Consider the following 14,763-nt stretch of genomic DNA (forward strand, 5'->3'; position numbering starts at 1 on the left):
GTCACCTGTCAATCACAGGACTCAAGCACACTGACAGACAACCATTCACGTTCACATTTCCGGAAGGAAAAAAAGTAATGGAAACTAAAGAGAACAGAAGATAAAATCAAAGATTTAAGGTTTTGTGCAGGGACAAAGCACCTCACGTACTTATCGCTATGTGGGCAAGGAACAAGAAGCAGGCCACTAAGTCATTCAGCAAGAGGGGATTATAACGCCAGATCACTGGCTGGAAAACAAGGCTCATTGCCACATGACTAATTGGATAAGTGAAGCACAACCACTTCTAACTACTAAGGAAAAAGACAAGGTCTTATATAACGTTGAATATCTCGGAGAGAAAAGGCGAAATTGAGAAAAACAATCACATTCTGTTAAGGGCACATTATATCATATACTGAAATGACTAATGAGCTTTTTCTTTTGTATTTTGGTTAGTTGAAGGAGGAAAAGTACTCAAGCAGTTAAAGACAGACCACATAATAAACCTTATTACTGATTTTATTGCGTGCGCTGCTTGCGATATTGACCACGGAAAATTAATTTCCAGGATTCATAACACTCACTGTTAAGAAATTGAATATTTTCATTTTCGTAGTAGCATTTAATATTAATAATGCAACATTTTTTTAGTTAGAGCATAGAAAACCTGTTTAGGACTTTATAATGCAGTAGGTCTGCATTAGCTCTGTAGGACATTTATGGACTAAACCAGGGGTGCTCATTAAGTCGATCGCGATCGTGGTACTGGTCGATCGCTGGTCGATCGCGGCGTGACATTAAAAAAATATCATCCTAGCATCAATGCCGTCACTTGATTGATATTCAGGGCAGCCATTCAGATGACAACTGAATGTTGCCCTTCGGGCGACCAATCAAATCAAACAACGTCTCTAAGTGCAGCAGAACTTACGATGTCAGCCTATCATCCATCCCCGTTACTTGATTGACATACAGGACAACCAGTCAGATGACAACTGAATTTTGACATTTAGGTCACTGCTCATGCGTAAACAATGATGCAAAGTGCTAAGCTAGTCGGCGAATTGCGTCAGATTTCAAGCCCTCGCTAAAGTTTATGGTCACTAAAATGAGTGAAGGAGCTGGACCAAGTAAAAAGGCAAAAACTGGACCAAGTAAAAAGGCAAAAACATATCACTTCCATACGGAATGGGAGGTGGACTTTTTTTCCACAATGTCTTTTTCGAAGTGCGTTTGCCTCATATGCCATTCCACCATCGCAGTACCAAAGAAGGGAAATGGGGAGTAATGTGGAGGTAATTACAAAAAATGTTAACTGTTAATTATGTGTGTTTTGCAATATTGGCTCATTTGGTTATGTAAGGTACATCAACATACATTGTACGTACAAATAATCCTCAATACATTTGAAAATAAATAGATGTTTTGCATTTTTGTAGTGGGTAGATCATTTTGACTCGGTCATTTTAAAAGTAGCTCGCATGCTGAAAAAGTGTGAGCACCCCTGGACTAAACCTAAAAGCCTCAAAATGAAAGAAGCGGGTCATGTGTACCACTACACCCATGTTCAAGATTAGAGCCTTCTCAAGCTTGTTACTGTGGACACAGAGCTAAAATGCTCATTATGACTTGAGTATTCAGAGTATTGTGTCTGTTACCCTCTGCCATGACCTTGGCAATTTGTCCTATTTTCCTGTTTATGATGGCTCGAGGTTCAGGGCTTTCAATGGTACACACCGTGTCCTGCTTAGGGCAGCCTATGATTCAATCCGCCTGTCCAGTGTTGGGGTGACACATGGCTAAATGACTGCACACTTCCCCAAGCTACTGTATGTGTGTGGCTCATCAGTAGGCCTCTGTTCCCGCCCCGGTGTTCCTGCTATGCTGCTTACAGAACCGCCGCCATGAATACACGGTTTCATTAAATGTTGGGGAACATCAATGTACGTAGGAATACTGTAGGAATACTCGCATAAACTTCAATTAAAAATGTTTCTGGTTCGAATCTCATCTGGCATCTCTGTTCCCGTTCCATGAATGCATGGGTTTATTCCCACAGACTTGACGTTGCTCAGGTGTGATTGTGAATGGTTTGTCGATATGTGCCCTGTGACTGACTGGCGGCCATTGCAGAGCTTACTCCACCTCTGGCCCGAAGTCAGCTGGGATTGACTACAGCTCACACAGACAACCTTGAACAGGATACGATACGTATTGTATAGAAAATGGGATGGATGAGGTGTTTGTTGTCCATCACAATTTCCAGGACAAGTTGATGGTTGCAGTTGTGTGAAAGGGATTACGGGATTCTCGCCTCCTCAAATGAGGTGCACAGAAACGGAGGTAAATAACTGTGCAAGCGGTATTGTAGGTCAGGAATGAGTAGTATAACCCAATGTTGCTCTGTTGCATTTGTTGTGTGTGTGTGTGCTTATTTGTTTCCTACTGCTGATGCATTAACACAAAAAGGACATTAAACATCTCTTTTTTCCAAACAAACTAATTCTCTGTCAGATTTGCATTTTTCAATGCAAATATCTGTTGGGATTAGTTGTTAACTTCATAAACAAATTCTTAGTTTTGTTGCTCGTAAAGAAAAAAAATTTACTGCAACAAGTGTGTGTGTTTTGTGCGGGGAGAGGGTTTGTGTTACAGCTTGAGAGATACTTGTTATATGTCTTGGTTACATTATATTATTGTTTTAAGAATAGAAATAAAAATGAAAATTCAATCTAATTTTACTTCCTGTGTGCTTGTACCTGACCTTTTCTTGAGTGTAATTTGAGAGAAAGCTGTGATCAAATATTAAAGCCAAGGTGTCGTATCTATCGTCACGTACCACACACACTAACTTACAAGGCGTATGGGTGATAACATTTAAACTTACTATAAATAATGTTTGTAGGTGTTTTGAAGCCAGCCAGTCACACAGGAAACAACATTCCAGAGAAAAAAAAAAACCCGCCATGTTTAGGTGAGAGACTAAGCTAAACTTGATGTGACATCACTCTAGGGGTGTCTTAGAATAGTCGACTATTGGACTATACTATAGCGCAGGGGTCGGGAACCTTTTTGGCTACGAGAGCCATGAAGACCAGATATTTTAAAATGTGTATCTGTGAGAGCCGTATACATTTTTTTAAACATTGAATGCAATAAAATGTTTTTTTTATGTGAATGTTACATATTTTTATGTAAGACCAACAGTTTTAGATATAACGGGCTCTAATTACGTAGACCAGGCACACTACCCCACGCTAATGGGGTGTGGCCAGCACACTTTTGTGAGCAGCGCAGTGTCCAATAATAAATCAAATACTTGTTGCCATTAATGCAACTTCTGCTGCTGCATGGTTTTGCACCATACTCCGTACATGTGTTTCATTCTTTTGGCCATCTTCATCAGAAGGCTTGGTTCTGCAGCTTTAGCTAGGTGACTATTTGACTAAAGGAGGAAAGTTTACATTTAATTTACATCTTAATGAGCGAGGTACACTACCGTATTACCGTATTACTACCCAGTAATAATCGAGTTTTGGTGTTTGACCTGGAAAATATCATCAGGAAAGATAGATATGGTCGGCCGTATTGCAGTAGAAAATAGATGGACGGATTAAAATGCATAAGAAAGTTGTTGATTTTGAATATTTTTAACAGTGATTTCTGTGATGTTTACTTTAAAATGTTAGCAAAAATACATTTTTATTGTGGTAAGAAATGCTTGAGAGCCAGATACAGTCATCAAAAGAGCCCTACCTGGCTCCCGAGCCATAGGTTCCCTACCTCTGCTATAGCGTATTGTGTAGTTCAGGGCGTGGGCTATAGTTGGCATTTTAAATGACTTGTAGAATTGAAGTAATCAATTTCAACTTTCAGTAATGCATTTCATGTCCTGAATCCCCCTAATAGTTAATAACAAAGTCACTCCACGTGTTTGCACGTTGACGGCAAATATCTACTGTAAAATTCTCTACAATTCTCCAGCATGGATGCCAAGCTTTTGGGCCGCAGACTGCACAACGCTCTCCCCAGTAGTCAGTAATTTCCAGCTATCTTCCTAATCCATATGGGGGCTGTAGCAACCACAGTAAAGTGTGTTTTGTTACAAACAGATAAGTTGGATGAATAGGAGAATAATCCCCTCGTACAAAGTCAAGATGTCAAATGTACTTTAATATTCTTATCTGGTGACTCAAACTATGAAAGACACTCTGAATAGAAAAGGCTTAAAAAACAAATATTCATTTGTGGCAAATTGTAAGGAGGATAAATCTATTTTAATCAATTGAGAACATTTCAAGGCTGCAGCTGATGGCAGGTCTCAGCAGGCTCGCATGCTTTCGCTGCGAGGTTTAAAAATATAGTAGCACTGCGGATGTGTACTCATTGACCCTGTTTTTCACAGGATGTAAAATCCACACTTGCTTTTACCACAAGGATTTGTTATTGCCAAAACATAACTTCAGAACATGAAAGTTTTAGTCCTGGCCACTGTGTGTGTGTGTGTGTCTGTCCAGGCTGGCAAAAAGCCATTGCCGCAAAGTAATGTCCCATTTCTGGCACTGAACATATTTGAAGTGACGGACAGTTTGCCTAAAAGTGGGTGAAAGGCGAGAAATTCAGCAACAAAGTACATATATATAATAATATATACTGTATAAGCGTGTGACAATGGCCGCCCGGCCCTGCCCGTCTGTGTCTGTGATGCGCAAAGGTGACTCGGACTGGGCGGATCTCCTCAACTACGTGCCCGGTAGGCCTCCTGCCTCACTGGCTCCAAGGTTGAAGTGCGGTACACCTATTTTTGAACACTTCCTCTCCGTAAATGGACAAAGATGAGTGCATATGATGAAAGCTGCCATTGTTATATATACATATACACGTGGTAACTATTAAAGGGACCCCGAAAAGAGCACACTGCTTCTGGTTTCAGCAACAATTTAGCGGATATTTCATGGTCACGTTCACAAAAACAGTCATTGACAGATGAAAATATCTTTCCTTCCTGGGAGCAATAGCTAACAACCATAAACAGAGTGAAGCGCAGCTGTGGGAAGGGCAGTCCTGGAGCGTATCTGGCCTACAGCGCATGCCCATACAAGGAAGTGACATCACAAAGAGCCAGTGTTCGAAAAAGCTCCCTGAAATCGAGCGTTCACAGCCATCCCAAACTTCTGTGCAAATCTGAAACCTTGGCATCGTTTAACACGAGAATACAACATTTCAACATGTTTATGGAACATAAACAGTTTTTTCATTTATAAGTCGCTCTGGAGTATAAGTCGCAGGAACAGCCAACCTATGAAAAAAAGTGCGACATATCGTCCGGAAAATACGGTAATCATCCAAACTCTTACTTAACTTTTAATGCTTTATAAAAAAAAAACTAAAATATTTAATAACAATAAATGATAAAGACAATGTTGGGAGAAAAAAGTTCTCTATTACGCAGAAAAACCGGACTGTAGTGTTGGCTGTGTGCCCATTATCTTCACTACTTTACACCCTTTGGCTGCATTTACAAAGACACTGACAACATACACCGCAGTAAACAAATGCTGCATGTCAAGGTACATCTAATTTATTCCCAATGGGGAAATACTAGCAAGGTGTATGTGCTCATCCAAGTTGAAAGACTTACCGGTATATACCCATTCCGCTGTTGTTATTTGCAAATATACAAATTATATACAAAGTTCTCAGTCATATTGTGACCAATGCCAGAGTGCATCGGGCAGCGCAAATGAAAGTGTTTCATAGCAACTGCAGAGTAAAAGATCAACAAGATTGACAGCCTCTCATATGCCATGTTTTATGTTTCTACCAATTTGGGCACTAAATACCATTTGGCAATTCCTTTATGGAATTCCGCCAATTGTTTATGAATGGCTGGATGTCGCAGTGGCGCTGTACTGCACTGCATCATAATACTACTGCTAATAATAATAATAATAATAACAGTTCTGATGCAATGCAGTTATACAGCACTGCTACAACCACATTGTTAAATTAATAATTATCTTACAGCATCAATCCCGATTGAGAATTATCATCTATTTAATGATTATATTTCTCTGTGTATGTGAAAACAACATGCCCTGAGGACAACAACATCTCTGAGTATCTCAAATGACACCAAAGCAAAACACTACAGAAAACTGTTTCAACAACATTCTTGGCGAGAAGATTTTTTTTAAACTATGAGAAAATGTTTGCTAATCCGTGCATTCTAAAGATATAAAAACAATGTGTGTGTCCCAAGAATTCTTAGCTGCCTCTTTTTAGCTGATTTTATATCTTTAGAATGCATAGAAAAGAGAAAAAAACATATGTTCACCTCTCACATAAAGGTTGTGGATTACGGGTTAAAAACGTTAGCAGTAACTTTCCCACCTTACCAAATATGGATATATTCAAGAAAAATATTAATCAGCATTTAGTTGCTATTTTGACTTAAAATAATTAGTATTATTTCGGTCCTTAAATGGAAATTAACTTTAGCTTAGTGGACCGCTTTTCATCAATTCTCTGATGGCAACACCGGGTCCCATAGTTATTGTAAAAAAAAAAAAAAAGTATTCCTTTCAGCTCATTACCTGGCCCAGAAACACACGAAACATGACTCTCAAATCACAAAGGCACCTTTGACATCAACAGTTATAAAAAAAACGGATAAATACTTTACCTGCAAGGCACCACGTAAGTGACTGCAGCACCAGGACTTTCCATAGCAACATCATCTTCAGTCGGAAAGGGTCAAGGGAGCCTCACATCCAGTCACAAATGTATAGCATCCAATTGGCACGCTACTGGGATGTCGTTCTGTCGACAAAATACAAAATTGTTATGAGTATGGTGATCATATTTGTGTCATCATAATATGAAAATGAGAAATTACAGCAAAATACACAAAGCAATTGATTCATAAGCGATTGACTTCCACATAATCTGACAATAATAAATTTATAAATTTTATGATAAAATATATAGAATCATATAGTAACTAGTTAAAGATTAAATGGAAATTTGGAATGGGACTGCCTGTTGCTTATCCCAGCGTTATGCCTGGTAGAGCCAGAAGCATGGGTTCCTAATAAAGTGGCCATTTCCAGCTTTGTTTCCCAGTTACATCGCCATGGTTACGTGGAATGTTACCAAAGAAAAATAACACACTTCCCGTCACCGAGACCAATCCAGCGATTAAACATTTGCTGGCGTTCTTTGCACGTTATGGGGCGAAGGGGGGTTCCTATTCAAGTGGCTCGTTTTCAACTTTGTTCGTCAATTACGTCCAGCACTTGTTGCAGCGGAATAAAATATATGAAGGAAATATATAATAATATAATAACTATAATGGATAATATGATTGTCTAATTTCTGCTTGCAGGCCCATAAATTCTGTGAATAGCTCAATTATGTTTATATGAGCAGTGAATTTGAATACAGTATAGGATCGCTAGTAAACAATGTCTGACCAGCAGTCGGCCTCGGTGATTGAAGAAATGTATTCAATAAATGGATGGATAAATGGATACATTCAAAAATATATATGATAAAAACAGACTAAAACTACCAAAACAAACCCAGAGTTCCGGGCTGGGGGAGGAGAAAAAAATATTCCTTAAGGAAACAAGGCTGTATATAAAGATATGTTAATTCCAGTTATTCTTGACACTTGAAATAAATACAATAATGAGTGTACCTTTAGTATGATGCACTGCAGAAAACACAAATACATCAAGTGAGAGCCAAACAGAACCACTACAAAATGTACCAGAAATGATTTGAGCGACATTAATCATTTATCATGTCTACTGCTCCTTCCAGCTCAGACATTCGTCTCCACCTCCAGAAACGAGGCCTTTAATCTTCATACATCATTAAGAGGCTTGTCAGAGTCTGTCTTGGGTACATCAATGGTGCAGGGCTGTGACTTCCTCCTAGAGAGCATTTTTATGCATATTAAAGTGTGTCTGATAAAAGCACCAAGCTCTAGGCCTCGTGTAATAACGGCTCTTGAGTCAGTGAACGAACCTCTTTTAATATTCTAAGCCAATGTTAATTTTATACATTAGGTTTGTACAAAGCATTTAGTAAGACGGGACTAAATGGGAAAACAGTGCATCCATCCATCCATCCATCATCCTTTTCCTCTACTGTTTGTCCTCACTAATGCTGGAATGCTGTCTTCCGGCAAGAGGTGCGGTACACCCCAGACTCGTCGCCAGCCAATCACAGCTGTTTCGATTTTTCGGAGATTAACATGAACCTTGAAATATGAAATTAAAAACCATGTCCTCATTTTTCTAATGTGAGACCTCGATGGTGGCGCCTAAAAATACCAATTTCAATACCAAATTTTTTAAAAAAAGGAAACAAAGATCACTCATTTAATCCAATAATGTTTTATATAATCCATAATTCTGCATGGAAAACATTGATGTCGAACTTTGAGTTTTTAAATACCAAATTCTTAATTCTCCAATAGTTTTCTCCAGTAGTGCTGAACTCGTCTTTTTGACCCCAATCTGTAAACCTTAGCTTTACAGAGTCAATATCTACTCTGCAAGCTGTGTGTGTTATGTTAATGATGTCTGCTGGGACAAATGGCCATGTCCGTCATGGTCATATAATGACACCTACCTCGTAGCATCACATACATTGTTTTGTTTATGAAAGTACAAAAAGTACTATTTGAGGTGTGGCTGTTTTTTTTTTTTATTTATATAACAATCAATGGGGGCACAATGTTTAAATACGGCAAATATGGTGGTGTAGTAGTACAGTAGATCCCTGCTCTTGGCGAGGGTTTTGTCCCAAGACCACATACGTTGATGTTGATGTCTTCAATTTTAAATCAATATTTGTAATAAGAATGCCTGTAGATTAGATTCAGCTCCAGAAGTATCTTCAATATGCACATAAGCACATGAAAAATATAAAATGTATAGTTTGTGAAGTTTCACTTTTACGTCTCATAGCAACTGTGGGGCCTTCAAGGCAGCGGAGCAAAGGGCAGTCAAAATAGCGTCTTGACAGTGGTATTTAAATTATTGGGTTAAACTCTTTAGTTTAATTAAAACATACGCATCATGGCAAGCCACACCTCTGTGTAGGCCCCCACCCCAGAACGATCACTGAATGAAAATGGACGTATGCGGGAGAATGTGGAAAAAGCGTAGAGCCGGCAAATCGGCCCTGTATCAGCAAGACGCTGCAAGACACACGAAAATACTCCACACAGCCATTTTCTGCAGTCAGCCTGACTTGGTGTGACTTTCGTATGCTAATCCTTGTCAGTGGGGGGCCCGATCTCAGGCACACGTCCTTTGCAGTCACACAAAACTGCAGAGGTAGTTTTATTCAATGGAGGATTTAGTTATTTGGATGATTTTTATTTAGTTATCTAAAATATTTAATTACAATAATAAAACAAATCTAAATCTTTGAAAGACCAACACTAGCGCATTCCATTGGAGTGGATTCATTCGATTGAAGTAAGTGAAATACCTTATATATTTACATATATAGTTGTATTGGAAGGTATATAAATTTACATCTTCTACATATACTAGCCCTCATCCTTACTATGAATACAAATATTATTGTATTACAAACTAAAGTAATATTTCTTGCCATTGACTGAAAAGGATGTGTTTTATTTATTTTAACAACTCCTCACGGTGTCCTGAAAGGCGCCTATAAATAAAATGTGTTATTATTATTATTATCATGATTGTGTTTTTACGCCAGGCACCCTGCAGGGCAGCTAAGAATTAGGAATTCTTAGGAATAATCCTTCTTTTTATGAAACTCTTGTTTTTGTTAATGCAGACATGGGGAAAACCGCACTCTTATTTTGAAAAACAGTCACATGAGTGTGTTCCCGGTGTGTGGAGAATGTGTATTTACGGTGGGCTTCGTTCGAAAATAAAATTCCTTCTCATATGTCGTCATCGTGGACTGTAAAACATTCCTTACATTAAAATTAAAATTAGAATGTTGTTGGTTTTCATGTTTAATAATGTTTAAAACCGTATTACAAGGTCATAATCAGGTTTACAATGCTCTAACTATGAAAATATTCCATTTGTCCTGCTATCGCAGTTGGGTCTGAAACCAAACGAGGGATGAGTGATAAACGAGGGACGACTGGACGTGTTCATGTCAGTCTGTGTTGGTGATAAAAGTTATCAGACAAATATAAGATATTATATTCATGTCAAATCAGCCAACTGGATGGAAATCATAACTATGTATTAATTAAGCTCATCAAATTGTGTTTGGCTCTGTGTCCTGACTGGCCGTGGAGACGAGGTGCTCCAGCCAATTTGCCCCAAAATATTAGGACAAATAAATTCATTATCACATCAGTGCCGTCCCCCACCAGAGAGTGACACGCATTTTGACCGCTGAACACCGCATGCCTCACCGCTCTCCAGGCACGCACCCAGCCATACAACATATTTTTTTCTTAACCTGCAAACCCTGCTTGTATTTTTTTTGGCTTTCTTTCATTTCCAAGAGGAGCAAAATGTGTTTTTGCACAAGCCTGACCCCAGCCTACTTCTCCAGAGGCCAGGATAGTACTGATGTTTCCTCGGGCAGTTTCACGTATACCAGCTATCTTATAGTCTGTCACAACTCATCAGTCTAAAGCTACTCACCATCCACCTTGCCAAGAGCTAGCGAGCTTGTTGGAGTAGATTACTCAAGAAACACCAGAGGTGTCGTTTCTATGCATACAGCAAAAGTTAAAAATGTCTTGTGTCCAAGGACTTAACCAATTTATTATAGTCTGCATGCTCACCTGCAGACAATTTCCCTTTTAAATCACACTTCTCGTTCGAATGTGGGCAGGTGACTCAGCATTATAAACCCATGTTAAATGCGAAATGCATACTTGAAAAATGGCTGCTTACTTTAAAAAAGACAAAGCAAAGATCGAGGAACACAGACATGCAGATGCTGCTACAGCGGATGCTGCAAGTGCCACAGAGAGGACAGTGTCAGAAATAATATGTTGGCGGCAAGGACACTCATTACTAATTCATTTTCACATGAAGCCCTTATAGAAAATCAGTGTTATGATAATTTTTGCTCTAATTGCATTTTGAATTTGGAATGGAATGGTCTTCAATGCTACAAGGATATTGGATGTATGGCGTATTCAGGTCATCCCTGCACTTATCTCAGTCTTGGGCTTAACTGTATGAAATAGAACATCACGATCATAGTGACTAAAACGATGACGATATTATAGCTTGCTGAAAATGTTCAAAAACCAACCCATTTATTTTCTTCAGCGGTCCTAGCAGGCATCTCCGTGGGGAAGCACAGACTTCCCAATTTCCAACTGAGTTGGGTATCATTTTAATTTTATCATATACGTACCTGTGCCAAATAGGTACCAAGGCTTAAAACTGTGCTTGAAATAGTATTTTTAAAATGGAAAACACAACACCTGAGGCAGAAGTCGAGTACTCACCTCCTACTAAGTTTATTGTTATAAATCACATGCTCACTATCTCCAAAATGCTATCAATACTGTAAAATGCACCCGTGTCTGCCCGTACCATAACCCCACTGCCACCATGGGACATCCACAACATCCACAACACATGCATGCATTTTATTGGAGATACTGCAACGAGAGCCTGAAGCCCACTGTTTTGTTATTCATCCACAAAAGTCACCTCATGTTGCAGCATGATAATGCACGGCCCCATGTTGCAAGAATGTGTACACAATTACTGGAAGCTGCAAACAACCCAACATGTCACCCACTGAGCATGTTTGGCATGCTGTGGATCAGTGTATATGTTCATTCATTCATTCATTCTACCGCTTTTCCTCACGAGGGTCGCGGGGGGTGCTGGAGCCTATCCCAGCTGTCTTCGGGCGAGAGGCGGGGTACACCCTGGACTCGCCAGCCAATCACAGGGCACATATAGACAAACAACCATTCACACTCACATTCATACCTATGGACAATTTGGAGTCGCCAATTAACCTAGCATGTTTTTGGAATGTGGGAGGAAACCGGAGTACCCGGAGAAAACCCACGCATGCACGGGGAGAACATGCAAACTCCACACAGAGATGCCCGAGGGTGGAATTGAACCCTGGTCTCCTAGCTGTGAGGTCTGCGCGCTAACCACTAGACCACCGTGCCGCCCAGTGTATATGTTATTTGAGGCAAATATTTGGTCACTGTTTTAATGTTTAAGAACTAATATTGTATTCTTAATGGACATTTATAATTTATTTGAATATAACACACAGCAATATAGCTATAAATGTTTTTCAAATTCTGGCAAAAGATTAGGAATTTTCCAACTTCCAACTGATTTCCATCCGGACAATGGATCAAATAAATGTGCCTTTTGTTGTTTACAACCCTGTGACGTAATGACGCAGCTTTCAGTGAAACTGCTGCAGAGTCAGCTCCTGGCCAACACCGGTTCAACTCCAGCATAGTACAAACCTGCACCAGTACCGAGGTTTGGTACGGTGGAAAGCGGGTAGCAGAGCACCACCACTAACCCACCATACTTCCCAACTTTTGATTCAGACAATGCTCATACAAATAGCACACCGTGATCCGACAACAACAGAAGACACATTTGCATTGAAGTTAATGCTAATGTAAACTATCAGTATCACTCATGAAGCACATCTTTTGATATTTTCCTTCTTTTTCTTTTTTGGGGAATGGAGATGTTTCTAGATCTTATATAAGTCCAATTAATAATTCAACAGTCCCACAGCTCAAATCCCCCTCTGAAGTTGGTTGTTGGTGTGTGAGTCTTATTAAGCACTCAATTAAAGTCATTCCCAAGGAGAGACAGTGTGCAACAATGTTTGAATTAGGAAACATTGCAGGCTCAGAAGATCTGTGTAGACTTCTCTGAATACTGCAGAGCTTTGGATTCAAAGGCCTGGAAGTTACCGAGCGTCATAAAGCATCTTAAAACAGGGCTATTATACTAATATGATTGGATTACAAATGAAAGCCAATGAGACCTGATAAATTAGCAGAAAGTGGTGCTTTCTCGCTGGCCTTGGATCTTCTTTTTCTTTTCAAAATGAACACAGAGAGCACGATCAGCGGCACTGAGAGACCTGCACATTCTACTCAAATAAGCACATGCACACCAACTCTTTTCAATGGCAGGAATGAAGAGACCAAGTACTTCCATCTTTATGATACGCTTTCTTTTTAACGTTTTCAACATTTCCATATCTTTTATATCAAGAAGGGGGCTGCAGGGTGGCCTTGTGGTTGGCTAATGGTTCCCATCACTGACTGACTGGCGACCAATCCTTTGCATCCCGCACCTCTCACCTGAAGTCAGGTGGGATAGGCTGGATGCATATATGAAAAATGGTGAAATTAATCACCAAAAATAAATCTGAGATTTTAAAAAAATGCATTCAAATTCTATCCTGATAGTTTTCATTCATCTCCAGAACCTTGCATAATTGTTAATACAGTCATGTTACCTGAGCTGACCTGACGAGATTTTACCCTAATTATATCCAGCTTAAACACAATGCTTTCTAATGATGAAATACAACTAAGCTTTGATTGACAATGAGATGCATTATCATTACATGCTTGCATAATTTGAATAGGTGTATCGCTGCACGACATCATACTGGGAGGACTTTGCAGGTGCTGGTGCTTTGAACGTAGCTTTTTAATCACACTTGAGTTCGCTTTAGTACAGTTGGTGTGGTCAGACATCAACAGAATTGCCAAATTGTGTGGATCAAATATAACACTGCAAGAGACTAAATTGCATAATTGTGATATAAAAACTGTAAAACTGTGTAACAATGTGGAATAACAACTGAAACCAGTGATGTACAGTGGATTAGTACACAATAAAGATAAGTAAATGGTCTAACATAGAAAGTGAGTGTGTTGGTAAAGAAAAAAATACACAACTATGATTGTAACTATTATTTTCATAGTTTTTTTGTCATACTATTTCCACTTTTCCACTATTCTCATTTTCTGCCGCTTTTCCTCACAAGGGTCGCTGGGGGTGCTGGAGCCTATCCCAGCTGTCTTCGGGCGAGAGGCGGGGTACACCCTGGACTGGTCGCCAGCCAATCACAGGGCACATATAGACAAACAACCATTCACACTCACATTCATACCTACGGACAATTTGGAGTCGCCAATTAACCTAGCATGTTTTTGGAATGTGGGAGGAAACCGGAGTACCCGGAGAAAATCCGCGCATGCACGGGGAGAACATGCAAACTCCACACAGAGATGGCCGAGGGTGGGGATTGAACCCTGGTCTCCTAGCTGTGAGGTCTGCGTGCTAACCACTAGACCGCCGTGCCGCTCCACTTCTTCACTTCTGGGCAATTTCTTCGAACTGACGTGGCCTATAACTACAAGCTGTGGGCCACAAATGGCCTCCGGGCCACAGTTTGGACACCAAAGTTGTCCAAGCTGGACCAAATCAAACCAATAACCAATAATAGTGGTTTGGTCCCCGGCATATCAAAAATAGGCAAAAAACACAAATACAATAGGTCTGCTTTTGTGGCTGGAAAAGGAAATTAAAATGATATTTACATTACATTTTCAAATAAAAAAACAATGAATAAAATACAAAAGATTAATCATTCATTCATTGATTAACTGTACATTCAACCTTAAATCTGGATTTTTTAATTTTTTTCGTTAAATAGAAATACAAAGAAAAACATTGGAATTTTGGAATCACTACAGCTTAATTCCTCGGATAGCCCATGTTG

General features: G+C 39.5%; 1 protein-coding gene across 2 annotated transcripts in view; it reads right to left on the reverse strand.

The window, feature by feature from the left end:
• Positions 1-14,763, reverse strand: part of LOC131107250 (contactin-4-like) — a 122,242-nt gene that overhangs the window by 103,501 nt on the left and 3,978 nt on the right. For both annotated transcript variants that reach the window (XM_058057228.1, XM_058057146.1), the window contains exon 2: positions 6,668-6,804. In XM_058057228.1, coding sequence (XP_057913211.1) covers positions 6,668-6,722 — 55 coding nt within the window. In that variant the 5' untranslated portion in view covers positions 6,723-6,804. The remainder of the gene's footprint in view (positions 1-6,667; positions 6,805-14,763) is intronic.

Source organism: Doryrhamphus excisus, chromosome 1 (assembly GCF_030265055.1).
Source record: "Doryrhamphus excisus isolate RoL2022-K1 chromosome 1, RoL_Dexc_1.0, whole genome shotgun sequence".
NCBI classification, from domain to species: Eukaryota; Metazoa; Chordata; class Actinopteri; order Syngnathiformes; family Syngnathidae; genus Doryrhamphus; species Doryrhamphus excisus.